The 27,623-nt window shown below is 49.6% G+C and overlaps 6 protein-coding genes across 6 annotated transcripts; 3 read left to right on the top strand and 3 right to left on the bottom strand.

Moving 5' to 3' along the window:
* Positions 1 to 323: 323 nt before the first annotated feature.
* Positions 324 to 4,946, top strand: LACBIDRAFT_330615 (uncharacterized protein; the record flags this gene model as incomplete). The annotated part of the gene is made up of 13 exons (XM_001884952.1): positions 324 to 645; positions 980 to 1,066; positions 1,189 to 1,742; positions 1,797 to 2,469; positions 2,760 to 2,929; positions 3,066 to 3,197; positions 3,226 to 3,286; positions 3,342 to 3,457; positions 3,515 to 3,678; positions 3,737 to 3,816; positions 4,097 to 4,232; positions 4,289 to 4,648; positions 4,706 to 4,946. The coding sequence occupies 13 exons, from the start codon at positions 324 to 326 to the stop codon at positions 4,944 to 4,946; spliced, it is 3,096 nt and encodes a 1,031-aa protein (XP_001884987.1).
* Positions 4,947 to 15,236: 10,290 nt separating this feature from the next.
* On the bottom strand, positions 15,237 to 16,132 carry LACBIDRAFT_237880 (uncharacterized protein; the record flags this gene model as incomplete). The annotated part of the gene is made up of 2 exons (XM_001884848.1): positions 15,237 to 15,610; positions 15,664 to 16,132. 2 exons carry the CDS (start codon positions 16,130 to 16,132, stop codon positions 15,237 to 15,239), a joined length of 843 nt encoding a protein of 280 aa, XP_001884883.1.
* Positions 16,133 to 16,269: 137 nt separating this feature from the next.
* Positions 16,270 to 18,108, top strand: LACBIDRAFT_330611 (uncharacterized protein; the record flags this gene model as incomplete). The annotated part of the gene is made up of 6 exons (XM_001884951.1): positions 16,270 to 16,277; positions 16,335 to 16,515; positions 16,901 to 17,337; positions 17,589 to 17,754; positions 17,824 to 17,940; positions 18,097 to 18,108. The coding sequence occupies 6 exons, from the start codon at positions 16,270 to 16,272 to the stop codon at positions 18,106 to 18,108; spliced, it is 921 nt and encodes a 306-aa protein (XP_001884986.1).
* Positions 18,109 to 18,521: 413 nt separating this feature from the next.
* Positions 18,522 to 20,007, bottom strand: LACBIDRAFT_330610 (uncharacterized protein; the record flags this gene model as incomplete). Its single annotated transcript, XM_001884847.1, has 6 exons — positions 18,522 to 18,558; positions 18,620 to 18,696; positions 18,895 to 18,938; positions 19,163 to 19,395; positions 19,491 to 19,656; positions 19,716 to 20,007. 6 exons carry the CDS (start codon positions 20,005 to 20,007, stop codon positions 18,522 to 18,524), a joined length of 849 nt encoding a protein of 282 aa, XP_001884882.1.
* A 316-nt stretch (positions 20,008 to 20,323) lies between these two features.
* LACBIDRAFT_304555 (uncharacterized protein) lies at positions 20,324 to 20,868 on the bottom strand (the record flags this gene model as incomplete). Its single annotated transcript, XM_001884846.1, has 1 exon — positions 20,324 to 20,868. The coding sequence occupies exon 1, from the start codon at positions 20,507 to 20,509 to the stop codon at positions 20,324 to 20,326; it is 186 nt and encodes a 61-aa protein (XP_001884881.1). The 5' UTR covers positions 20,510 to 20,868.
* Positions 20,869 to 22,333: 1,465 nt separating this feature from the next.
* Positions 22,334 to 23,278, top strand: LACBIDRAFT_304553 (uncharacterized protein; the record flags this gene model as incomplete). Its single annotated transcript, XM_001884950.1, has 4 exons — positions 22,334 to 22,562; positions 22,619 to 22,731; positions 22,827 to 23,096; positions 23,150 to 23,278. 4 exons carry the CDS (start codon positions 22,334 to 22,336, stop codon positions 23,276 to 23,278), a joined length of 741 nt encoding a protein of 246 aa, XP_001884985.1.
* Positions 23,279 to 27,623: the final 4,345 nt, after the last annotated feature.

The raw sequence follows: 27,623 nt of genomic DNA, 5'->3' as shown, positions 1-27,623 counted from the left end.
AGGCTTTGAGAAGATTGAAGCACATACTTACTTCACAATTGAAACGAGGGAAAGTTGTGCCCAACCGGGATGAGAATAGGCGTTGAGAATGCATAGAATTTCCAGACAGGTCTTACCAGAAGGACCATGACCGAAAAGAGTCAGGGGTGGCACCTACGTAGTTGTGGCCTGAAGTGAAAGCACTTCCATAACGTCGCGCCAAGAGGGTTGAAGCTGAAGCTTTGAAGTTCTACGTCCAATCTCAGAGAGTCCGAAATCTGTGGTGGTGGCGTAATCAATGAAGGCTGTTTACTTTGTCAGATGAAGACAAACTCGTAAGAACAATGAACAACAAGAGTCCTTTCCCACCGCTGTTCAGCTTGATCCACGAGTACGACCAAACGAATTACCTCTTAACGTACCTCATCCACATCCAACGAGCCGACGGCGATTTTGGCGCTGTGGATCTCCTAAAGCCGTCCGCCGCCTTGTCATACTTCCGAAAGCTCTGCTCTTCATTCACGGACGTTTCCCAAGACGTCATCGACAACTTCTTCCAGGACTCGATGCGTCTCGTTCGGTCTCAAGGGGAGCCTGCTGTCAAGGCGCACACAGTGCCGAGGGAGGTGTCGGAGAAGGTGTATGAGATTTTAATGAAGAGCAAGGGTGCGGAGGTTTGGGATACTGAGGTTGATGTGATTCGGACTTTGGATGGGGCTAAACGATGAGGACACAACCTGGCACGGAAACTTCAAGTCATGCGATGTGGAGAGTTGTCAGGGAGACGACGACAACGGGTAAAAGGTCAGTAAGCTGTATTTCCGATATGAAGTGCAAGAAAGTGACGGTACAATCAGAAAATGCTTTTTAAGCAACAATCACCACATTTCAACGACATCGCGCCGGATTGACGAACGGAGGATGCTCAAGACGATTCTCCGAGGGATGGCGAGCGAGGGCGATGTCGTGAATTTCAGAGGATGATGACTGATTGGTGAAGGACGGACGATAGGTCGACAACAGCTGTTGGGACATTGGGTAAGACGACTTCTGCGAACGTTTATGGGAGAGGGACGACTTACGTTTTGTGAGTAGGACGTCCGAAACATCACTACTCCGAGGTTTGCGGCGATTCTTCATTCCGTCGTCTACGAGCTCCATCAACTGCAAAACCACCTCCTTCTCAATCTATTTCGTCATCGTCAAAAGTGAGGGTGGATGATATGGCACCCACGGGAAAGTCAGCCACCGTGGAGGGTTATAAAGCCGAAAGAAGTGGATCAGTTGCAGGCCAATCGACTCCATCATCATCCCCACCATCGATGTCCCCCTCGACTTCCCCGCCCTCACGTACACATTCCCGACAACCATCTGGAGGGACTGGGGCCATCGCGAGCTCTTCTTCCCGCCGTGCACACGCACCTTCCGTCTCAGCTCCACCGCCAGACCCATCCTCGTTCTCAACAACACAACCAGGACCAGATACCCATGGCATGACGCCCTCCATCATCTCCCACTCACCTTCAGCGACAACAACAAAATCACGACCTATGGAAAAAGAAGTGTCAGCCTCCGCGCGGGATCTTTGTCTCGGCTTGACGATGACACCTACACCACTAGTAACGCCCACAACGCGGCCGGCTACGCGTTCTCGGGCACAGAATATTTCGCCTGAGCACGAACCTTCGCATCACCGTGATTTTTTTACTGCGAGTAGACGGTGTTCGAAGTGTCGTGAGGTTGTGAAGAGTCCTCGATCTTCTGTATGTTCCCTCTTTCGTTCTTCCCTTCTTCACGCTGATTTACCTTTCACACAGTCAACTGAACCCTTCGCCCCCGCCTCCTCCTGTGCATCCTGCTACACAAATCACTGCAGGGGCTGCTTCAAACCCACGCGGTTTCCACCCACCTGCTCTGGTGGCTCATCATGCCCAATTCGGACCTGCTGCTCTGCCATCTGCGCCATTGCCTTATTCGAAGTGCTGTGCAGCTTCGATAAGGAATACGCGGGGTTCGTTGCGAATTTGACAACGAGGGAGTTTATCAATGTTGTGATTGCGCGTACGGATAAGAGGACGAGGGCTTTCGAGGGGATGTTGGTGGGTACCTTGAGGAACGTATCGAGTTGGCTTGTTCAAGCTGCTTCCCTCTCCTCGTCCTCTGAATCCGATTCGTCCTCTGGATCGGGGATACATCCCTCCATACCACGACTATTCACGGTCTCCCACCTCCCCGGAGTGATGTACGCTTTCCTATCCCACACACTTGGCGCAGAGCGCGATTGGGTGGTACATAGCGAGGTATACGTCGCGCTGATGGACGTGATCAAGAACCTCTCTTCGAGTTCGAATGGTGGGGTTTCTGGGGTGGTGAAAGAAGGAAGGAGTTTGGGAGATGCGGTGAAGAGGTTGGAGAGGCATCGGCAGGGATTGGAGAGGTATGGGAATAAGTTCAAGTTTGCGGCTATGGCGGAGAAGATTGAGACGCTTTGTGAGGGGATTTCGTATTTGTTGTTTCAGCAGCTTGTTGGGGGGTGATTGAGCGGGTTGGTTGGAGGAGGTTATCATTATTGCAGACGGTCCCAGGTGGTCTCTGCTGGGCAGATGACCCCCCAGCAGAGACCCATCGCAAAGCTTTTTCTCTTTTCCTAATTTTTTTTCTTTCTTCTTCAGAGTTTGGTTGCATTACATAGACGTCCAAGGACATTAATTCACTTACACTACGTGTATACTTTCTTGTTCAATTTTTTACATATATAATGTTGATGGAATATATTTCAGGTGAGATGGGCGTCACGGTGTTGTTTGCTATTGACGTTGCTAGATTCTTCGTTCTTGCTGCTTTCTTTCTTCCATCCTTCTTTCGTTTTTTGATCATCATTCACTCGATTGACTCACCCCTCGCATGTTTCTTTAGACGCCAACGAAAACGAAAACCCATACATATCCCCGTGAGGACAAGAAGGAGGGATCCGTCGCTCCATATGCGACATGTCGCTTTGATTTTTCAACCACCTCGTTCTGTCGAGCTTTAAGTTGATTTTAGGCCAACCAGTACATATACATAGAGGTACTATTTACGTGAAGTGGAGGCCGATTCAAGAGCCAGCGCTAGTAATCCCTCGATCGCATCGTGCATCCTGTCGACATGCCATGTCACCCGTTTACAACTGCTTCGAGCTAGTCTCGGCGCTTTTCCATGATCTGGAGCTACATCCAGTGAGCACTTCCCTCCATTCCATCACAGTCATCCACGTCCGTTTTCTCCATGCCAGACGATCATACACCCTCTGCTAAAGGCGAGAAATGTAAGTACTATCTTGTTGGCAACTCTGGTGAACAACCCTGACTTTCTTTGACAAGCGACTGCGGGTCTTGTCGCTACCTCGGACACAGAAATCAAACTATGTCAGCATAAAATCGGTGGTAGAAACCTCATCGTTTGCATCGACGGTACCGCAAATCAGTTCGGAGAGAAGGTAAGTATGCGTTTCCGAGGCTGTGTCCAGGGCACCACTTGCTGACGTTCTTGAAAGAACACAAATGTTATAGAATTGTATAACCGCATCTTAAAGGAGGTCGAGGACAACCAGAAAACCTGGTACAACAGTGGTATCGGGACGTACGCCCGGCCCTCTTGGAAATCGTTCAAATTCTACCGACAGGTCCTTTCTCATAAGGTCGATCTGGCGATTGCATGGTGCGCTGAGTGGTCAATTATATATCTTGTTTTTCTATTCACGTCTTTCCTCGTTCAGGAATTTTGAACGAACAGTATTGGGTGCATATCGCTGGTTGTCAGACAACTATGAGCGTGGGGACTGTATATTTCTTTTCGGTGAGTTGGAACAATATGTGACTTGTATCATTCCTTCGATGTTAAGGGATCTAACCAGGGTTTTCTCGTGGCGCATTCCAAGTCCGCGTACTCTCGGCAATGATTGACAAGGTGTGCTACGTTCTGAGAACACTGGCAGCCCCAATTGACGTCTTCGGAAAAATCTAGGTCGGGCTGATCCATAAAGGAAATGAGATGCAGATTCCATTGTGCGCTTAAATTATTCCATACCTCATTATTCGTTAACCAATTACCTCCAGTGCATACGAACTATATGTAGACCCGAAAAGTGATGAGGTATCAAGTTCAGTAACTCGAGTTGGATCGCCGCAGGCGAAGCAAGAGACCTCCAGCGCCGAGCGTTTCAAGCGGGCCTTCTCATACAAAGACGTACGAGTGCATTTCGTTGGTGCCTGGTCTGTAATACGTACTGCCTTTATGGAACCCTGTACGCTCACGATCAGAGTTTTAGGGATACTGTCTCGTCCATCGGGTTTGCACGCGGAAAGAAGATGCTCCCTCGGACAGTCGACGGGATGAAACACGTCTGCTTCTTCCGCCATGCATTGGCGCTCGACGAGCGACGGGTCAAGTTCTTGCCCGAGTACGCTTACGGAGGTTCAGCCACTTGTGCAAACCCAGACAACGAGAATCCTTCGGGTGCTAACCCTGGATCTTCGGAAAAGGGCAATAAACCATCCACAATAACTGAGGGGGAAAATACCAAAGATATATCCTCAAGTGATGATGTTGACCGCTCACAGGGTATCAAGCTGACGGTAAAGCATCCGCAAACCCTGGAAGTCTGGTTTGCGGGCACGCACTCGGATATGTAAGTGCATTCACCTGTCCACCTGATGGTTCGAATTTGTCATATCTTTACATTTAGAGGAGGCGGAAATGTGAAGAACGCCGAGATGGATCGTAGTAGACCTCCTCTGAGGTGGATGGTGTTGCAAGCGGGGGCGCTGGGTCTTCGCACAGAACCATTCGAGCGTGAGCTGTCCCCTCACGAGCAGATCAATGTCATCGAATCTTTGACGTGGGTCTGGTGGCCGCTTGAGCTTTGTTTCTTCGACAGATTGACATACACGAGGCGTGCCAATGGAAAAAAGATGACTCACAAGTAAATATAATCCAACTGCGAGGCAATACTTCAACTAACTGTTTTCTTAGGCCTCATCTCGGGTCAAGCCGCAAAATCCATGCTAATCAGAAGATACATGGTTCTCTATTGCTGGCTGGTAAATTAATGAGTACACTCCAAAGGCACGTTCTCTGGATGACGATCCATCATTCTGGGAGACAGCGCGTAGGGAGGGACTCGGCAACTGGCTGGAATTGGACTTGTATGACGTTGTCCGTACCCATGTGCAGAATTTCATCACCAAGGATGACAGTACTGTGTGGCAGATTTTGCGGAAAACTGCAACTTGGGGTAAACTTGCTCAAAATCTCTGAATTTTTCGTAGCTCACATATGCCCACATTTAGCGGATGGACGACAAGCAGTGTACGATCAAGTCATTGACGGCCTAAAGAAACCTGCTCTCGAGTCTGAGATCACGTTTCAACTCCTGCACAACACAGCAGACATCCTGGGGGTTCATCGAGCCAACTTAAAACTAAGTCCATCGATCGAAATCTGTCCTCTCGTAGCAGACCTTCGACATAGTAACGAAAAACGCTACCAGGAGACAGCACAACGGTTTGTGGAACAGTTTACGGATCGTAAGTGAAAGCCACGATTCTCCTTTTGTGAAAGACTGAACCCATTGCTCTTACCCAGCTTTCATCTTTGTATTGAGTGGACACACAGATTGGATCTGGTCTGTCGCACTCTCACCTGACGGAAGGCGCGTAGTCTCGGGATCGGAAGACAAGAGAATTCGGATCTGGGATGCGGAGACGGGGAAGCCAGTGGGAGAGCCATGCAAAGGACACAGAAAAGGGATCAACTCTGTCGCATTCTCGCCTGACGGCAGGCGCGTAGTCTCGGGTTCGGATGACGAGACAATTCGGATCTGGGATGTAGATACGGCGAAGCCAGTGGGAGAGCCATTCCGAGGACACACAGATTTGGTCAACTGTGTCGCATTCTCGCCTGACGGCAGGCGCGTAGTCTCGGGGTCAGACGACAAGACAATTCGGATCTGGGATTCAGAGACGGGGAAGCCAGTTGGAGAGCCATTCCGAGGACACACAGATGTCATTAACTCTGTCGCATTCTCGCCTGACGGCAGGTGCGTAGTCTCGGGATCGGACGACAATACAACTCGGATCTGGGATGCGGAGACGGGGGAGCCACTGAGAGAGCCATTCCGAGGACACACGGATGCGATCACGTCTGTCACATTCTCGCCTGATGGCAGGCGCGTAGTCTCGGGTTCGGAAGACAAGACAATTTGGATCTGGGATGTAGAGATGGCGAAGCCAGTCGGAGAGCCATTCCGAGGACACACAGATATGATCAACTCTGTCGCATTCTCGCCTGACGGCAGGCGCGTAGTCTCGGGGTCGGACGACAAGACAGTTCGGATCTGGGATGCGAAGACGGGGGAGCCAGTGGGAGAGCCATTCCAAGGACACGCAGAATGGATTACATCTGTCGCATTCTCGCCTGACGGCAGGCGCGTATTTTCGGGCTCGGACGACAAGACAATTAGGATCTGGGATGCGGAGACGAGGATACCAGTGGGACAGCTATTCCAAGGATCCACACATCAGATCACGTCTGCCGCGTTCTCGGACAGCACGCCCGTACTCGGGCAACAATACAGTTAGGGTTCAGGGCGCAGAAACGGAGTAGATAGTGGCAAGAGTGGATGATACCACTATCATATCTACCTGGACTTTCCCTCATCTCCCGTTATATTTCTTTCCCTCCCTCTGCGGTGACTTTCTTGTGCAGTACGTACAGTCGGGGTTTACGCAAGTTCAATGAACAGAATGGGGTATGGGCATCAAATTTGTCAAAGCCCTCTAACTACTCCTGACCATTAGGGGCGCTCAGAGTCGGAGTTATGTAGTTGTTGGACGTGTATACTTTTTTGTTCAGTTTTTTTACATATTATTGATGAGAATGCTGTATATTTTACTATTGTCAATGGTTTGTGAGTCGTGACATGAAGTGAAGGCCGATTGAGATGTTCACCAGCACCTCACGATGATACTTATGTATATAAGGAAGCCCCATAATGGGCTCTCATTAACGGCTCAAGTACAATAACAAAAGTACTTAAAAGGAGCAGAAGGGACGACGAAAAAAAAAATGAAACACAGTCCAAATCTACTTTGGTAACTGACCCGCAGCCACCTCAATCAAATTCTCCTCCCCTGGCGCATTCTGCACATATCTCGCATTAAACTTCAACACACTTTTAAACTCCAAAAACGCTTTCGGACTAATCGGCAGGAAAGTATCCGCGACGAGGAAAGTGACGCCGTCAGTACACGGAGGAGTCGTCAACGATCCGGTATATTTGAATAGGGAAACGATGTTGAAGAAATTCGTGATGTCGGAGAAGGAGAGTGGGCCTGTGGTGGTTGAGCTGCCTGGTTTTGTGATGGCATGGAGAGGAGCGGAGAGGGGGACTAGGAGGTTTGCGTTGGTTCCGGTGAGGGATAGTTCGAAGAGGGCTGCGAGGACGAGAATGGAACCGTCTGATGGACTTAAATTTAGTTGAAGAATGGATGGGTATGAGGTTCAACGACTTACCAGACGCGATGTTGACGAAATGTACTTCCATTGGATAAAATTGCGCGTCGATAAGGTGTTCCGTGGGTGTATGGAAGTGATATTGCTTCAGGCTGTACGTTTTGCCTTCAAAGATCGTAGTCCCATTGATCACAACCTCAACCGTCGAACCCAGGTTCTCAAATTCCGCCGACCTCACATTGGGGATGCTTAGTTTCGGATGGGTCTTCGAAAATGGGACGACGTCATGCTCGATATTTATGGGAGACTGGACATTGGCCGTTGAGCATTTTACGTTTGCAGGGCTAAGGCCCGCCCAGCCGAGAGGACCGGTGACTCCGATGTAGCTAAAGTTGCTGATGGGTACAGAGCCAGGACCTGCCTGGAGAGTACGGCGGTGGTCGTGCAGACAGACACCTTGGACGAAAGAGGTGGAGAGAAGGAGAGTCGACGCAACGGCGCCAAGGAATGTTGGGTTTTGGAAGCGCATCGTATGGTGTGGTGTCCAAAGAAAGTTAAGAGACGGCCAAGCGACCAGAAGAAGGGGTGGCTGACAGGACACGAATTGTTTGGGGGGGGTTATATAGAGTCTCTGATAAAAAGAACCACCCCATGGATAGTGAGTACTGGCAATGGCAATGTAAGCGAAATTCGCTCAATGGAAAATGCCAAGCCCTGCAGGGAAGGACGACAAAACATCAAGTCAAAAACGAAAAGGGTGATGGTATCGACAATTGAGGCTTTGAGAAGATTGAAGCACATACTTACTTCACAATTGAAACGAGGGAAAGTTGTGCCCAACCGGGATGAGAATAGGCGTTGAGAATTGGTTGAGAATGCATAGAATTTCCAGATAGGTCTTACCAGAAGGACCATGACCGAAAAGAGTCAGGGGTGGCATTTATGTAGTTGTGGCCTGAAGTGAAAGCACTTCCATAACGTCGCGCCAAGAGTGTTGAAGCTGAAGCTTTGAAGTTCTACGTCCAATCTCAGAGAGTCCGAAATCTGTGGTGGTGGCGTAATCAATGAAGGTTGTTTATTTTGTCAGATGAAGACAAACTCGTAAGAACAATGAACAACAAGAGTCCTTTCCCACCGCTGTTCAGCTTGATCCACGAGTACGACCAAACGGATTACCTCTTAACGTACCTCACCCACATCCAACGAGCCGACGGCGATTTTGGCGCTGTGGATCTCCTAGAGCCGTCCGCCGCCTTGTCATACTTCCGAGATCATTCACGGACGTTCCCCAAGACGTCATCGACAACTTCTTCCAGGACTTGATGCGTCTCGTTCGGTCTCAAGGGGAGCCTGCTGTCAAGGTGCACACAGTGCCGAGGGAGGTGTCGGAGAAGGTGTATGAGATTTTAATGAAGAGCAAGGGTGCGGAGGTTTGGGATACTGAGGTTGATGTGATTCGGACTTTGGATGGGGCTAAACGACGAGGACACAACCTAGCACGGAAATTTCAAGTCATGCGATGTGGAGAGTTGTCAATGAAACGACGACGACGGGTAAAAGGTCAGTAAGCTGTATTTTCGATATGAAGTGCAAGAAAGTGACGGTACACTCAGAAAACTCGACTTTTTAAGCAACAATCACCACATTTCAACGACATCGCGTCGGACAGACGAACGGAGGATGCTCAAGACGATTCTGCGACGGATGGCGAGCGAGGGCGATGTCGTGAATTTCAGAGGATGATGACTGATTGGTGAAGGACGGACGATAGGTCGACAACAGCTGTTTGGACATTGGGTAAGACGACTTCTGCGAACGTTTATGGGAGAGGGACGACTTACGTTTTGTGAGTAGGACGTCCGAAACATCACTACTCCGAGGTTTGCGGCGATCCTTCATCCGGTCGTCTACGAGCTCCATCAGCTGCAAAACCACGTCTTCAATCTATTTCGTCATCGTCAAAAGTGAGGGTGGATGATATGGCACCCACGGGAAAGTCAGCCACCGTGGAGGGTTATAAAGCCGAAAGAAGTGGATCAGTTGCAGGCCAATCGACTCTACCATCATCCCCACCATCGATGTCCCCCTCGACTTCCCCGCCCTCACGTACACATTCCCGACAACCATCTGGAGGGACTGGGGCCATCGCGAGAACTTCTTCCCGCCGTGCACACGCACCTTCCATTGCAGCTCCACCACCCGACTCATCCTCATTCTCACCAACATAACCTGGGTTGTTAAGAGTCCCCGATCTTCGGTATGTTTCTTTCGTTCTTGCCTTTTTCACGCTGATCTCATTCGCGCACAGGCGACTGAATCTTTCTCCCCCCGGCTCCTCCACCTTCCCTGTGCATCCTGCAACACAAACCACTTCAGGGGATGCTTCAAACGCACCCAGTGTCCACCCAACCGCTCTGGCGGCGCATCATGCCCACTCCGGACCTGCTGCCTGTCCATCTGCGCCATTGCCCTATGTGCAGCTTCGATAGGGAATACGCGGCGTTCGTCGCGGCCTCGCCAACAAGGGAGTTTATTAATGTGGTGATTGCACGCACGGATAAGAGGACGAGGGCTTTCGAGGGGATGTTGGTGGGTACGTTGAGGAACGTTTCGAGTTGGCTTGTTCACGCAGCCTCTGCATCCGAGTCGTCATCTGGATCGGGGATACATCCCTCCATACCACGACTATTCACGGTCTCCCACCTCCCCGGAGTGATGTACGCTTTCCTATCCCACACACTTGGCGCAGAGCGCAATTGGGTGGTGCATAGCGAGGTATACGTTGCCTTGATGGACGTGAGCAAGCACCTCGCTTCGAGTTCGAGTGGTGGGGTTTCTGGGGTTGTGAAGGAGCCTGTGAGGAGGGTTGAGGAGAGCTGTGGTGTGCAGGCGTGGATGTGGGATCGGGGGGAAGTTGTTTGGGTTCGTGATGCGGAAGGGGAAGAAGGAAGGAGTTTGGGAGATGCGGTGAAGAGTTTGGAGAGGCATCGGCAGGGATTGGAGAGGTATGGGAATAGGTTCAAGTTTGCGGCTATGGCGGAGAAGATTGAGATGCTTTGTGAGGGGATTTCGTATTTGTTGTTTCAGCAGCTTGTTGGGGGGTGATTGAGGGTGTTGGGTGTGGTTGGGTGGAGGAGGTTATCATTATTGCATACGGTCCCAGGTGGTCTCTGTTCGCAAGCCTTTTCTCTTTTCCTATTTTTTTTCAGAATTTGGTTGCATATACATAGACGTCCAAGGACATTCATTTACTTACACTACGTGTATACTTTCTGGTTCAATATTTTACATATGTAATGTCGATGGAATGTGTTTCAGATGAGCGCCGTGCAGTTCGCTATTGGTTTAGGCCAGCTACATATATAGAGGTCATGTTGGAATCAGGCATTTGACATGACATTCACGGGTCCTCCACTTGTCCTCCACCAACCCGGACAAATTTACCAATTCTGAGGGTAAGCCAGGTACAATCCGGACAGAAACCGCCAAATGGCGTCCGGACAAAACCCCCATTTTCGGGATCAGACCGTTTGTGCTATTCTTGCTGAGATCTACTGAGATGCCTTCAATCGAATAAGTACTCGATCGTTCCCAGTACCGTGTATCCTGTCAAGATGTCACCCGCTTACAACTACATACGGCGTAGCCTCGACGCTTCTACATAATCTCGAGCAACGTCCAGTGAGCACTCTCCTTACCTCCCTCTATTCCACCCCATTAACCGCTTCCATTTCCTCCATGGCAGACGATCCTATTCCCTCTGTTAAAGGCCAGAAATGTAGGTACTATCTCGTCCACATCTGTCCTTTGATGAACAACCCTGATCTTTCTCTGATAAGCGACTGCGGGCCCTGTCACTACCACAGAAATCAAACCACTGTGTAAGCATAAGATCGGTGGTAGAAACCTCATCGTTTGCATCGACGGTACCGCAAATCAGTTCGGAGACAAGGTATGCGTTTGCGAGGCTGTCCAGCTGCACCACTTGCTGACGTTTTAAAAGAACACAAATGTTATCGAATTGTATCATCGCATTTTAAAGGAGGTCAAGGACAACCAGAAAACTTGGTACAACAGTGGTATCGGGACGTACGCCCGGCCATCTTGGAAATCGTTCAAATTCTACCGACAGGTCGTTTCTCATAAGGTCGATTTGGCGATTGCATGGTGCGCTGAGTGGTCAATTTATATATCATCTTCCTTTTCTTTTACCTCTTTCCTCGTTCAGGAATTTTGAACGAACAATATTGGGTGCTTATCGCTGGTTGTCGGACAATTATGAGCCTGGGGATTGTATATTTCTTTTCGGTGCATTAGAACAATATGTGATTTGTTTGTCTGTCGATGCTGAGGGATCTACAGGGTTTTCTCGTGGTGCATTCCAAGTCCGCGTACTCGCGGCAATGATCGACAAGGTGTGCTGTGTTCTGAGAGCATTAACAGTCCCAGTTGACGTCCTCGGAAAATCCAGGTCGGCCTGATCCATAAGGGAAATGAGATGCAGATCCCATTGTGCGCTTAACTTGTTTATACCTTATTATTCGTTGATCAATTATCTTCAGTGCATACGAGCTATATGCAGACCTGGGAAGTGGTAAGGATGATGAGGAATCAAATTCAGTGACTCCAGTTGGATTGCCGCCGCAGACGGAGTCAGGTCGGACCCCCAAGAGCAGCGCCGCCGAGCGTTTCAAGCTAACTTTCTCAAACGAGGTAGAGGTGCATTTCGTTGGTGCCTGGTATGTAATACGTACTCTGCCTTTACGGAACCCTGCACGCTCACGAGAAGAGTTTTAGGGATACTGTCTCGTCCATCGGGATTGCACGCGGAAAGAAAATGCTCCCTGGGACAGTCGACGGGATGAAACATGTCTGCTTCTTCCGCCATGCACTGGCGCTCGACGAGCGACGGGTCAAGTTCTTGCCCGAGTACGCTTATGGAGGTTCGGCCACTGGCGAAACTACCCAAGATACATCCCCAAGCGACGGGGTGGACCGCTCGAAGGGCATGGACAAGGTGCATCCACAAACCTTGGAAGTCTGGTTTGCGGGCACACACTCGGATATGTAAGTACGTTTACATGTCCACCTGAGGGTTCGACTTTGTCATGTCTTTACATTTAGAGGAGGCGGGAATGTGAAGAACCCCGGGATGGATCGCAGTAGACCTCCTCTGAGGTGGATGGTGCTTGAAGCGAGGGCGCTGGGTCTTCGCACAAAACCATTTGAGCGTGAGCTCTCTCGTGACGAGCAGATCAATGTTATCGAATCTTTGACGGGGGTGTGGTGGGCGCTTGAGGTTTTGCCCTTCGATAGATTGACATACACGAGGCGAAACGATGGAAAAAACTTGACGACTCACAAGCAAATATTCTCTAACTGCAAAGCAATACTTCAACTAACTGTTTTTTAGGCCTCATTTCGGGTCAAGGCGCAAAATACACCCTAATCAGAAGATCCATGGTTCTCTCTTGCTGGCCGGTAAATTGAAGAGCGAGTACAATCCAAAAGCACGTCCTTTGGATGACGATCCATCATTCTGGGATACAGCGCGTAAGGAGGGGCTCGGCGATTGGCTGGAATTGGACTTGGACGACCTTGTCCGTACCCATGTGGAGAAGTTCATGACCGAGCATGATATTACTGTGTGGCAGATTTTGCGCCAGACTGCTTCTTGGGGTGAAATTGCCACTCAGTACCTCAGAATTTTCGTAGCTGACATATGGCGACATTTAGCGGATGGACGACAAGCAGTGTACGATCAAGTCATTGATGAGCTGAAGAAACCCGCTCTCGAGCCTGAGATCATGTTCCAACTCCTGGACAAGACGGTAGACATCCTCGGGGATCATCGAGCCAATTTAAACCTAAGTCCGTCGATTGAAATCCGTCCTCTTCAAGTTGTGGCAGACCTTCGACATAGTAACGAAAAACGCTACCAGGAGAGAGCACAGCAGTTTGTAGAGCAGTTTACGGATCGTAAGTGAAACCCACCTTTCTTCTTTTGTATGGAGGACTGAACCCATTGCTCTTACCACAGCTTCCATCTTCGTATTGAGTGGACACACAAGTTGGATCTGGTCTGTTGCAATCTCGCCTGACGGCAGCCGCGTAGTCTCGGGGTCGAAAGACCGCATGATTCGGATCTGGGATGCAGAGACGGGGAAGCCAGTGGGAGAGCCATTCCAAGGACACACAGGTCCGATATTTTCTGTCGCATGCTCGCCTGACGGCAGGCACGTAGTCTCTGGGTCAGACGACAAGACAATTCGGATCTGGGATGTGGAGACGGGGAAGCCAGTGGGAGAGCCATTTCAAGGACACACAGATCAGATCTGGTCTGTTGCATTCTCGCCTGACGGCAGGCGCGTAGTCTCGGGGTCGCAGGATGAGACAATTCAGATCTGGGATGCAGAGACAGGGAAGCCGATGGGAGAGCCATTTCAAGGACACACACAATCGATCAAGTCTGTTGTATTCTCGCCTGACGGCAGGCGCGTAGTCTCTGGGTCAGACGACAAGACAATTCGGATCTGGGATGTGGAGACGGGGAAGCCAGTGGGAGAGCCATTTCAAGGACACACAGATCAGATCTGGTCTGTTGCATTCTCGCCTGACGGCAGGCGCGTAGTCTCGGGGTCGCGGGATGAGACAATTCAGATCTGGGATGCAGAGACAGGGAACCCGTGGGAGAGCCATTTCAAGGACACACACAATCGATCAAGTCTGTTGTATTCTCGCCTGACGGCAGGCGCGTAGTCTCAGGCTCGTACGACAGGACAATTCGGATGTGGGATGCAGAGACGGGGAAGCCAGTGGGAGAGCCATTCCAAGGACACACAGGTGATATCGACTCTGTCGTATTCTCGCCTGACGGCAGGCGCGTAGTCTCGGGTTCAGATGACCGGACAATTCGGATCTGGGATGCGGAGACGAGGATGCCAGTGGGAGAGCCATTCCCAGGACCCACTGATCCGATCACGTCTGTCGCGTTCTCTGACAGCAGGCGCAGGCGCGTACTCTCGGGCTCGGGCAACAATACAGTTACGATCCAGGACCTAGGAACGGAGTAGATAGTGACAAGGGTGGATGATACTACAGTGCTTTGCATTGCCGTTTGCACACCGAGGTTTAGAAATCGTGTTTGTGTGTGTTGTACCGTGACCCACAAATCGGGAAGTAAGAGACCGCTTACCGGACGCAACATCCAACAAGGCCTGCAATCTCCTGCGGTGAAAGATGTTGCTCATCATGGCAAACGATGATCCGCGTGCGCATCTCATCCGATACCTGAGGCGCAACGAGAGTTGGGTTGAGAAATATAAAGTTCCCAAAGTGCTCAGATCTCGTCCTGATGCGTGACAATCTGTGACGAACATACAAAACCAAACATAATTTTCGCGATTTCGGTGTGCAAACGGCAATGCAAAGCACTGTAACCCGATTTAAGATATCTACCCAGATATTCCCTCGTCTCCCTTTATATTTCTGTAACTACTCTTTACCATTAGGGGCACTCAGAGGAGTTTGTTGTCGGACGTGTATACTTTCTTGTTCAATTTTTTGCAGACGAAAACGCTGTATGTTTTGCTATTGTCAATGGTTTATTACAGCCGATCCAGATTTTCACCCACACCTCACGATGATACTTATATGTAGAAAGAAGTCCAATCATAAACTTTCATTAACGTCACAAGTACAATAATAGAAATAAAAGGAGCGGAAAGGACAACGAAAAAAATGAAATACAGTACAGTCCAAGTTCACTTTGGCAACTGACCCGCAGCTAGCTCAATCAAATTCTCCTTCCCTGTCGCATTCTGTACATATCTCGCATTGAACTTCAACACACTCTTAAACTCCAAAAACGCTTTGGGGCTCATCGGTAGGAAAGTATCCGCAACGAGGAAAACGACGCCGTCAGTGCACGGAGGTGTTGTCAACGATCCGGTATATTTGAATAGGGGAACGGTGCTGAAGAAATTCGTGATGTCGGAGAAGGAGAGTGGGCCTGTGGTGGTTGAGCTGCCTGGTTCTGTGATGGCGTGAAGAGGAGTGGAGAGGGGGTCTAGGAGGTTTGCGTTGGTTCCGGTGAGGGATAGTTCGAAGAGGGCTGCGAGGACGAGAATGGAACCTTCTAATGGACTAAATTTAATCAAAGAATGGATGGTTTGAGGTTCAACGACTTACCAGACGCGATGTTGACGAAATGCACTTCCATAGGATAAAATTGCGCGTCGATAAGGTGTTCTGCGGGTGTATGGAAATGATATTGCTTTAGGCTGTACGTTTTGCCTTCAAAGATCGTAGTCCCATTGATCACAACCTCAACCGTCGAACCCAGGTTCTCAAATTCCGCCGACTTCACATTGGGGATACTTATTTTCGGATGGGTCTTCGAGAGTGGGACGACGTCGTGCTCGATATTTATGGGAGACTGGACATTGGCCGTTGAGCATTTTAGGTTTGCGGGGTTAAGGCCTGCCCAGCCGAGAGGACCGGTGACTCCGATGTAGCTGAAGTTGCTGATGGGTACAGAGCCAGGTCCTGCCTGGAGATTACAACGGTGGTTGTGCAGGCAGACGCCTTGGACAAAGGAGGTGGAGAGAAGGAGAGCTGACACGACGGCGCCAAGGAACGTTGAGTTTTGGAAAAGCATCGTATCGTGTGGGTTTCAAAGAAAGTCAAAAGACGACCAAGCGACGAGAAGAAGGGGTGGCTGGCACGACACGAGTTGGTTGAGGGTTTATATAGAGTCTATAATAATAAGAACAACCCCTTGGCTAGTGAGTGGCAATGGCAATGTAAGCGAAATTCGCTCAATGAAAAATGCCAAGCCCTAGAGCTGTGAGCCTGTGCAGGGAAGGATGGCAACTTCAAGTCAAAAACGAAAAGGGTGATGGTATCGGCAAACGAGGCTTTGAGAAGGTTGAAGCACATGCGTCCCAATTGAGACGAGGAAAAGTTGTGCCCAAGCGGGATGAGAATAGTAGGCGTTCAGTATCCATAGCAGACAGGTCCTACCAGAAGAACCGGGGTCAAGTGTGTTTGAGCCGAAAAGACTCAGGTCCAACGCGCACAAATCCAAGAAAACCAGTGGTGTGATTGTGGCAGGTGCAAGATGGCAACAGGGACATTGTGGAATGAGACTTGAGTAGAACTGTAGAAGGTGACCGCCAGTGGGCAGGGGCAACCTTGTAACGCCTTTGAAATGTAAGATCGGACTTCGATTTGTAGCAGGTTTGAAGCGAAAGGGCTTCCACAACGTCGCGCCAAGATTGCTGGAGTCCGACATTTAATCTAGTCTCGGAAACCCATCCTCTTTGGGCACCCTTCCCAATTTGGGTCCCTTCCCTTAAGAGTCTGGGAATCTTCCAACGACATCAACGTACCTTTGTCTTCGCCAATTTCTTGGCGGTTATGTAAGCTTTATGTCTGCCTTTCTGAACGCGTCATTATCATCGCGTCCTCGTCACCACGTCCATCCCTCGCGTTATTCGCTCCATATACCCTTAATTCCATCTCTACTAATGCCATACTATGTTTAACTCCACTCCTTTGCAACCTCGGCTACCCAAACATCCTCGAATTAACAATCAAGATGACTTACTTTGTCCTCACCAACATTACCCCACCTTCCACTCCCATCGCGATACGCCCACCATTCCTTACTATCAACCAAAATCTATCCTACACCACCCCACAACGTCCACTTGCCAGCCAGAAGCCCCGGAAAATCTATCGAAATGGCTATGAATCGAAGCCCAAGACACCGTCATACAAGCTCAACAATCCAGGACATCCTCGACAAAAGGCCTTTGCCTTCTCCAACTTCCAGCGACTCTCCGCACGATGCTGGAATGAGTTAGCAATCTCCGAGGGGGTACTGAAAGAGGGACAACACCTCCGAGACTATCAGGTTGAGGCGTCGGACATTACTATTCTATCTCGGCAGCGGGATTTATGTGTCATTGCCCCGACAGGGGCTGGAAAGTCTCTTCTTTGGGTCCTCTCTTAGCGCAGAAAAAAGCGATTTCTGTGGTGGTTATACCATATACAAGCTTGGGCTTCCAGATCCAATGACCATGTATTGAAAGCTATGTCATGTATAATAGACATTCCGGTTCAAACATTAAATGTACCTTTCTTCATTCTGGTGCAAACGGCAAAGCGGAACTTGAGGAAATTGCTCGTGGCGGGGAGAAACATGTCATCTACACATGTGTTGAGATGCTCGAGACGCCTGGTATTGCACAGGTGTTTTCATCAAAACCAAGCAGAGTAAAGCTCATGAAAGGGGGATCTGATTGATTATACATAGATAGGTGACATAACTAGATTGTATTGAAGGTATATGGAGCAGATAACGCGAGGGATGGACGTGGCGACGAGGACGCGATGATAACGACGCGTTCAGAAAGGCAGAATAAAGCTTACATAACCGCCAAGAAATTGGCGAAGACAAAGGTACGTTGATGTCGTTGGAAGATTCCCAGACTCTTAAGGGAAGGGACCCAAATTGGGAAGGGTGCCCAAAGAGGATGGGTTTCCGAGACTACATTTAATCTCGAGGGTGGCGATGGTGGCGTAGTCAATACACGTTGTTTACTTTGTCATATGAAGGCAAACTCGTAAGAACAATAAACAACAAAGTCCTTTCCAATTCCCAAATCCCCATTACTTACATACGTTCACTCCGCTGTTCAATGCTTGCGTGGAGCGCCGCCACAAGGCCAACAAGCTCTAATTTGCATTAGCAAGCGAGTGCATGCGACAAGTTCCCTCGAAGAAACGCGAAGTGAGGTGATACCGTCCACTTGAACTGTGAACAACCGTTGACATCAGGACAGCTCTCATCGGCCACGGAGCAAATCAAGCTACACCTGCACCGACAAGAGAGCCTACATAAGTGGATTTATTACGCTACTGCGCGACGTCAAGTTGGACGCAGGGAGCCGGACGGTTCGCCCACCACATAAGACTCAGACTTGCTTACTTTTGGGGAACATGAACGTGTCTTCTTGTTCTCCTTCAACATCAGCAAAAGTTCAGGTTCCACGTAAGGCCATAAATGGCCATGAGAGGCTCCAATAGGCCATGAAAGGTTAGCCCCCCTTCTATGGCCAAGGTTGGAACCTCGGCTTACATCCCTGGTGATAGGCCTTGCATGGCACCGGTTTCTTGCATGGCTCCTGACACCATGCGAGGCCATACTAGGCCATCCTAGTGAACCGTTTCCATACAATCTTAGCTAGATCTTGAATTCTTATTTTAAATTCTGATCACTTCATATGAAATACGGCGAAATAAAACATGTATTTCTTGTAGCATCTAATACAAAGTCTGAAAACGACACAAGAATGGCAGGCAGCAAGAGAAAAGATTGGAAGGATGGAGAAAAAAAAAGAAAGCGATACGTACATGTGGAAGACCGTGAGCAAGTGGGTGACATAAAAAACGGTAGTCTGGAAGATTGATCAATGAGCCAGTGTAGAGTCGAAGAAAAGCGAATGAAAACACCTTGAGTAAATGTTGGCAGTTATCGTTCTCTTCGATGTCATGCCGCTCGTCTTCTGCTTAGACGACAGAGGCATGCGAGGTGAGCCGTCATCATCACCAGTTGAAACCCTTTGCTCCTCACGTCGCTCTCTTGGCTGATTAAGGCTACTCCTGCGATGTAGCCGCTTACCATGGAAACCGCCAGTATATGCGTCTTGAGGAGACGAATCAGGATGATCATGACAATGACACTCAGCATACCTTCTCAACGGGCGTTGACGAGAGGTGAAGTTGCTCACCATCGGTGGTGGTGGCGTGCGAAGAGTTGTGGTGATGGCTGCGGCTGCGAGGAGCTTGCGTGTAACCAAGGCGACTTTGACTGCTATGGCGCGGAGGGTGGCAACGACTCGGAGGGCATATCCCCTGCATGCGTGAATTGGGTACAAGGGGACGATACGGTGCTAACGAATGCATTGTTAGCAAATTACTACCTAGAGAGTCATAAAGCGTGTACATACCGTGCAAATCCAGTCTCCCAAGCGATATGACATCGTTTTGACGGTATCGACCAATAATCCGCGCCGTCATCGGCCTGGGCATCGGGGAAGACACCAAGCATTCGAGCACTGTCAGAATTGGAAGATACATCACATATATGCGCATGTATGCCACGAAAAACACTTACTTGGCAAGAGAACGCGTAGCAAAGCATCGGCGTAAACGGTAGTCGATTGAATACCTACATTGGAAAGTCAAATCTTTAAGATAAGTAGCATATATGCTCAGATAATTACTCACTCGCTCAGAGAATCTGCGCCCAGATGTCTCCTTCTCAACACCAGACAATACAAGCGAATCGCTCAAGCTCACTGCGGTGTCGCTGAGCGGGGTACAGCACAGCCAGGAGTTGTAGCGTCGAGCCGTCGTCGTCGTCGTCGCCGGGAGGGAAGGAGTCAGGAGCGGGGGAGCAGGGAGGCGGTGGTGGTGGTCAAGAACAGAGAGCAAAGTTCCAGTGAAACGCGTGATTAGTGTCATGTGATCAATTAGATAAGTCCAATCAAAGTCCGACGTACCTCTACATCGCTTTCATCGCTTTACTTCACACCACAGTACCCCGTCGTATGTTCGTCACAACCCACCTCGGTGAGACACAGGACGACTACGGAACAACAACGTGAAACGACAATGACACAGCGAGGAGGACGCGAGGAGGACACGGTAAGCTCACCTCACCCCCACCACTCGTCTCTCTAACACGGAATCCAGGTGCCACGTCGCTGACAGCGACGTGTCAACCACACGACGACGAACGGCATGTGTATTTCAGGACACCAAGGTAAGTACCCCTGTCTCACGTTCGTCCCAACACAGCTCGCTGAGACTCAGGACAACGACGGAACGATGATGTGGGACAACGACGACGCGACGATGAAAACACAAGACGAGGACACGGGATGAGGCCGCGACAGCGACAAGGACACGGGATGGCTATGAACCGATGACGAGGGCACGCTATAATCCAGGTGAGTAGCAACATGACTTCGCTCCCTCTCCTTTTTTCACACCAGAAGCAGGGGCGATGGACGGTGACGACGCATTTTGTCGTCACTGTTCATATTATTCCGGGTGAACATCATGACTCCCCTCCCCATCTCCTACCAACGGCGACGTGGCGACCAACAACAGATCAACAACAACGACTATGGACAACGAATGACGAAGAAGGGTGACAACAAAGATGATCGGCAACAAATGACCACGACCACCACCAACGATGATGAATAACCCCCCGAGAACGAACCATGACCGCCAACGATAACGACGAATGACAACTACAACGATGACAACAACGATGACCGACTACGACAACGACAATGGATTTAGTTATAGTAGTTGTTAGTATGTTCTCAATATGTTTAGAATACTTTTTCAATGTTCAGTGCCGTAGGCATGGTCCTAAACTTTGGTCAATATAACTTAAGAACCGAACAAAAATATTGGTCAACCAAAATAGCTGAATCCTATCCTAGGAGTAGTACAAGCATGCTAGGCCGGTGATAGGCTACCAACCGACATAAATGGATGATAACACCCTCTTAGATACCATACTAGGTTATACTACCCTTTTGCTCTCCATACTAGGCTTCACTAGGCTTTCACGTTCCATCCTAGGGATTGCTAGCCTGTTAAGCCCCATCCAAAGCCACACAAGCGAGATACTAGGTAAGTAGGCCCATACTATATATACTAGGCCTACCATGGAACGTGAACTTTTGCTGATGAAGTTATGGCCTATGACCACCCTGGTCCGTCATAGGATTGTCGCGGGACATGGAGTTGATCAAATTTCAAGTTGGGTGACTGAGAGGGAGGGCTGAGGCCGCTTCGCTCGAGTACTCGACTGACGTCGTAAGTACTTTCACTGGCAATTGCCTGTTCTTTTCTTGTGCATCTAGTCCGACATCAGCGTGAATCAAGTAGTACTTGAGTATATCGTCTTGCAACTACTGTACATTCTGTGAATAAAAATCAATCCGATGCACAGCATTAGGGTGTTTCACAGTAGGCCAACTTAGGTCCCAACTTGATCCCCAACTTGGTGAGCAACTTTTGCCAAGTTGGAAGGACAAAGTTTGACCAACTTCATGAAGTTGGGATGCAAATCGTGGTCCTGACGCCGATTTGCAGCCAACTTTGATCCCAACTTGGTGCCCAACTTCACCTTGCAACTTCCCACGTATCCAAAATAGGCAGAAATCTGCATCCGGAATTCCTTCCAAGCCCAAATCAGCCGAACTTTATGTTTTCTGCAGTTCAAGGTGTTTCACAGTAGAGTTGGCCAACTTCCTCTTCAACTTTGTTGAAGTTGGCCCACAAGTTGAGATGAAAGTTGGGACCTAAGTTGGCCTACTGTGAAACAGCCTATTGTTGTCTCTAATTGGACAGGGACGCAAAAAGCAGTGCCAGATCCCTTGTCCTCTCCAGGACCTCTCCTCCTAACCAGCCGTCTGCAGGATACGACGTAAGTCGCATCTTTCACCCTCCACTAACGGTTTGTACTGAAATACTTACATTGGGTTCCTAGACATCCTCATCTGCAGCACCCCCTCCGGCTGGCCAATACCCACCACCCCAAGGCCAATACCCATCTCCATATCCGTACCCGTACCCTCCGCCTCCAAGTCACATGCCATATGGTTCTCCAGGTCAACCGCTCTACCCACCCTACGGCTACCAACTTGCTCCATACTACCCACCATATGCATACCACCCCGGACCGTACAGTGGACAAGTGATCCTCCAACCGTCCCAACTCCGAGTTTGGCCGCTCCTCCGACTACCACCCTAGGCGCTCAGTCGAATGCTCCACCAGCTTTCCCATCGAGTGATGCTTCCGATAACGTTCAAGCTCCCCAGGCCCAGGCTCAAGCTCCGTACTTCCCACCGCCGCCTATGCCAATGGTGCATGTTGAACATCCTCGGCCGTCCGGCGCACGAGATCCGCCTGCTCATTGCTGGCTATCGGCTGAGGTATGGCAGGGATTTGGTTGAAGCTGTAAAGTTTGATTTGTCTGGGAAGACGGAGCGGAGTACGTGTTTTTCCATTGCTGTTTCTCCTATGAATTGATTAACAGACTTGCAATAGTGTTCATAATGGCATTGAATGCACGACGACCACCCGATACGCTCCCTGTGGATCCGAAACAGGTCGCGGGGGATGTTGAGACATTTCATTCTGCTGCTAAGAAAAGGGAGGAGGTGCGTCTGATCTCAACTCAGGTGAAGTGGAAGGTTGACGGTGGCAACTTTTCTTTTTTTTTTTGAAGATCCCATCCTAAGACAATACATACAAGATCAACGTAACTCACGGAAGCCCTCGACCGCGTACTACGGTAGCGATACGCTATCCTTGTGGTCCGTCTGAAACGTGCTCTGGCAAAGAGTCACCATGGATATGTTCTATCTATGACTTGTTGACTCGTGTTGAACGTTTTCGGCTAGTGTATCGTTCTTATTCACGTGTTTGCACTTCCTTCCACTTACCACCATCACCTACAACGACGAGGACACGAACTGTCACGGCAACTTCAAGTCAGGCGATGTGGAGAGTGTTTAGGGCAACGGTAAGTAACCTGTATTTCCGATACCAAGTCCAAGGAAATGACAGTCGATTCAGAAAATTCGAGTTTTTATGCAACAATCACTACATTTCAACGACGTCTGGCCGGACAGACCAACGGGGGTGGTGATGACGGTTCAGCGAGGGATGACGAGCGAGGGCGATGTCATGGATTTGAGAAGATGATGACTGACTGGTGAAGGACGGACGATACGTCGACAACAGCTACTTGGACGTTGGTAAGCCATCCACAACTCTATAATCATTGTTTCCATCCACTTACCTTTCCATACAAGTCGCGACGACCTCCCAGAATGCAAGAAACGACTTACGTTCGTGTCCGACACAACACTACTCCGACTTCTGGACAGCGAGCACCCCTAGTACAGTACGTGGGCGTTGGCATTCAATAAGGGGAGGGGGTTGAAAGCGAATGGGCAGCAGAGTGGGAGGCTCTGCTCTAACGTTTGGTAAGGCGTCCACAGCACCATCCGACTATTAAAACTCACAAATGTTTTGTAGAACCGCGTCAATTGCGATGAAGCCGGCGATATTTGGCTCAATGCACAAAATATATCGCCCGAGCACGAACCTTCGCATCACTGTGATTTTTTCACTGCGAGTAGACGGTGTTCGAGGTATCGTGAGGTTGTGAAGAGTCCTCGTTCTTCGGTATGTTTTATTCCTTTCTTCTTCACGGTGATCTCATAGTGCCTCTCTTTCACAGCCAACTGGGTCTTTCTCCCCCCGCCTCCTCCACCTCCCCTGCAACACAAACCAGTGCAGGGGATGCTTCAAACCTATGCGTGTCCACCGAACTGCCGGTCATGCCCAGCCCGGACCTGCTGCCCTTCCATCTGCGCCATTGCCTTATTCGAAGTACTGTGCAGTTTTGACTAGGAATACGCGGGGTTCGTTGCGAATTCGCCAACGAGAGAGTTTATCAATGTGATGATTGCGCGCACGGATAAAAGGACGAGGGCGTTCGAGGGGGTGTTGGTTAGTACGTTGAGGAGCGTATCGAGTTGGCTTCTTCAGGCGGCCTCTGCATCCGAGTCCTCTGGATAGGGGATACATCCCTCCATCCCCCGGCTATTCACCATTTCCCACCTCCCATCGGTGATGTACGCCTTTTTATCGCACATACTTGGCGCAGAGCGCGATTGGGTGGTACACAGCCAGATACGTCGCGTTGATGGACGTGATCAAGCACCTCGCTTCGGGTTCGAGTTCGGTTGCTGGGGTTGTGAAGGAGCCTGGGAGGAGGGTTGAGGAGAGCTGTGGTGTGCAGGCTTGGATGTGGGATCGAGGGGAAGTTGTTTGGGTTCATGAGGGGGAAGCGGAAGGGGAAGGAGGAAGGAGTTTGGGAGATGCGGTGAAGAGGTTGGAGAGGCATCGGCAGGGATCGGAGAGGTATGGGAATAAGTTCAAGTTTGCGGCTATGGGGGAGAAGATTGAGTTGCTTTGTGAGGGGATTTCGTATTTGTTGTTTCAGCAGCTTGTTGGGGGGTGAGTGAGGGGGTTAGGTGTGGGTGGGGAGGTTATCATTACTATTGCATACGGTCCCAGGTGGTCTCTGCTCGCAAGGCTTTTCTCTTTTCCTATTTTTTTTCTTCTTCAGAGTTTGGTTGCATATACATAGACGTCCGGGGACATTCATTTACTTACACTAAGGACTGGTCGCGAGTCTAACTTTCTTGTTCAATTTTTTACCTATCTAATTTCGATGGAATATATTTGGCTTACATAGTACAATATTAGTGAAGGCCCATTCAGCTTTCAAGAGCCAGCGCTAGCCAGCGTTCTGGGCCGTGGACCGTGGTGTAATGAGCGCTTCGATCGTTCCTACCGTGCATCCTGTCGACATGTCACCCGCTTACAACTGCTTCGAGCTAGCCTCGAGGCTCGGCGCTTCTCCTTATACTCTGGAGCAACATCCAGTGAACGCTAGGCTCCTTACCTCCATCCATTCCCTCACAGTTACCCACTTCCCTTTTCTCCATGCCAGACGATCATATACCCTCTGTTAAAGGCGAAAAATGTAAGTACTGTCTTGTTGGCATCTGAATCTGTCCTTTGATGAACAACCCTGACTCTCTTTGATAAGCGACTGCCAGTGCTGGTCTTGTCACTCCCTTGACCACAGAAATCAAACTATGCCAGCATAAGATCGGTGGTAGAAACCTCATTGTTTGCATCGACGGTACCGCAAATCAGTTCGGAGAGAAGGTGAGTATGCGTTTGCGAGGCTCACCACTTGCTGACATTCTTGCAAGAACACAAATGTCATCGAATTGTATAATCGCATCTTGAAGGAAGTCGAAGACAACCAGAAAACTTGGTACAACAGTGGTATCGGGACGTACGCGCGGCCATCTTGGAGATCGTACAAATTCTACCGACAGGTCATTTCTCATAAGGTCGATTTGGCGATTGCATGGTGCGCTGAGTGGTCACTTATATATCTTGCTTTTATACTCACCTCTTTCCTCGTTCAGGAATTTTGAACGAACAGTATTGGGTGCATATCGCTGGTTGTCAGATAATTATGAGCGTGGGGATTGTATATTTCTTTTCGGTGAGTTGGAACAATATGTGACTTGTATGTCCTTCGATGCTCAGGGATCTAACTAGGGTTTTCTCGTGGCGCATTCCAAGTCCGCGTACTCTCGGCGATGATCGACAAGGTGTGCTACGTTCTGAGAACAGTGGCAGCCCCGATTGACGTCTTCGGAAAAATCTAGGTCGGGCTAATCCATAAGGGAAATGAGATGCAGATCCCATTGTGCGCTTAAATTATCCCATAGCTTATTATTCGTTAACCAATTACCTCCAGTGCGTATGAGCTATATGTAGACCCGAAAAGTGATGAGGTATCAAGTTCAGTAACTCGAGTTGGATCACCGCAGGCGAAGCAAGAGACCTCCAGCGCCGAGCGTTTCAAGCGGGCCTTCTCATACAAAGATGTACGAGTGCATTTCGTTGGTTCCTGGTATGTAATACGTGCTGCCATTATGGAACCCTGTACGCTCATGATCAGAGTTTTAGGGATTCTGTCTCGTCCATTGGGATTGCACGCGGAAAGAAGATGCTCCCTCGGACAGTCGACGGGATGAAACACGTCTGCTTCTTCCGCCATGCACTGGCACTCGACGAGCGACGGGTCAAGTTCTTGCCGGAGTACGCTTATGGAGGTTCAGCCACTTGTGCAAACCCAAACGACGAGAATCCTTCAAGTGCTAACCCTGGATCTTCAGAAAAGGGCAATAAACCATCCACGATAAATGAGGGGGAAACTACCCAAGATATATCTCCACGCGATGACGTTGACCGCTCGCAGGGTATGAACAAGGTGACGGTAAAGCATCCGCAAACCCTGGAAGTCTGGTTTGCGGGCACGCACTCGGATATGTAAGTACATTCACCTGTCCACCTGATGGTTCGAATTTGTCATATTTTTACATTTAGAGGAGGCGGAAATGTGAAGAACGCCGAGATGGATCGTAGTAGACCTCCTCTGAGGTGGATGGTGCTGCAAGCGGGGGCGCTGGGTCTTCGCACAGAACCATTCGAGCGTGAGCTGTCCCCTCACGAGCAGATCAATGTCATCGAATCTTTGACGTGGGTCTGGTGGCCACTTGAGCTTTGTTTCTTCGATAGGTTGACATACACGAGGAGCGCCAATGGAAAGAAGACAACTCATAAGTAGATATTATCCAACTGCGAGGCAATGCCTCAACTAACTGTTTTGTTAGGCCTCATCTCGGGTCAGGCCGCAAAATCCATGCTAACCAGAAAATACATGGTTCTCTCTTGCAGGCGGGTAAATTGATGAGCGAGTACACTCCAAAGGCACGCTCTTTGGATGACGATCCATCATTCTGGGAGACAGCGCGTAGAGAGGGGTTCGGCAATTGGCTGGAATCGGATTTGTACGACGTTGTCCGCACTCAAGTGGAGAATTTCATCACCAAGGATGATCGTACTGTGTGGCAGAGTTTGCGCCAAACTGCAACTTGGGGTAAACTTGCTCGGTACCTCTGCATTTTCCGTAGCTCACATATGGCCGCCTTTAGCGGATGGACGACAAGCAGTGTACGATCAAGTCATTGATGAGCTGAAGAAACCCGCTCTCGAGCCTGAGATCATGTTCCAACTCCTGGGCAAGACGGTAGACATCCTCGGGGATCATCGAGCCAATTTAAACCTATGTCCGTCGATTGAAATCCGTCCTCTTCAAGTTGTGGCAGACCTTCGACATAGTAACGAAAAACGCTACCAGGAGAGAGCACAGCAGTTTGTAGAGCAGTTTACGGATCGTAAGTGAAACCCACCTTTCTTCTTTTGTATGGAGGACTGAACCCATTGCTCTTACCACAGCTTCCATCTTCATATTGAGTGGACACACAGGTTGGATCTGGTCTGTTGCAATCTCGCCTGACGGCAGCCGCGTAGTCTCGGGGTCGAAAGACCACATGATTCGGATCTGGGATGCGGAGACGGGGAAGCCAGTGGGAGAGCCATTCCGAGG

Source organism: Laccaria bicolor, genomic scaffold (assembly GCF_000143565.1).
Source record: "Laccaria bicolor S238N-H82 LACBIscaffold_28 genomic scaffold, whole genome shotgun sequence".
Lineage (NCBI taxonomy): Eukaryota > Fungi > Basidiomycota > Agaricomycetes > Agaricales > Hydnangiaceae > Laccaria > Laccaria bicolor.
This window is presented reverse-complemented; position numbering and strand designations above follow the sequence as displayed.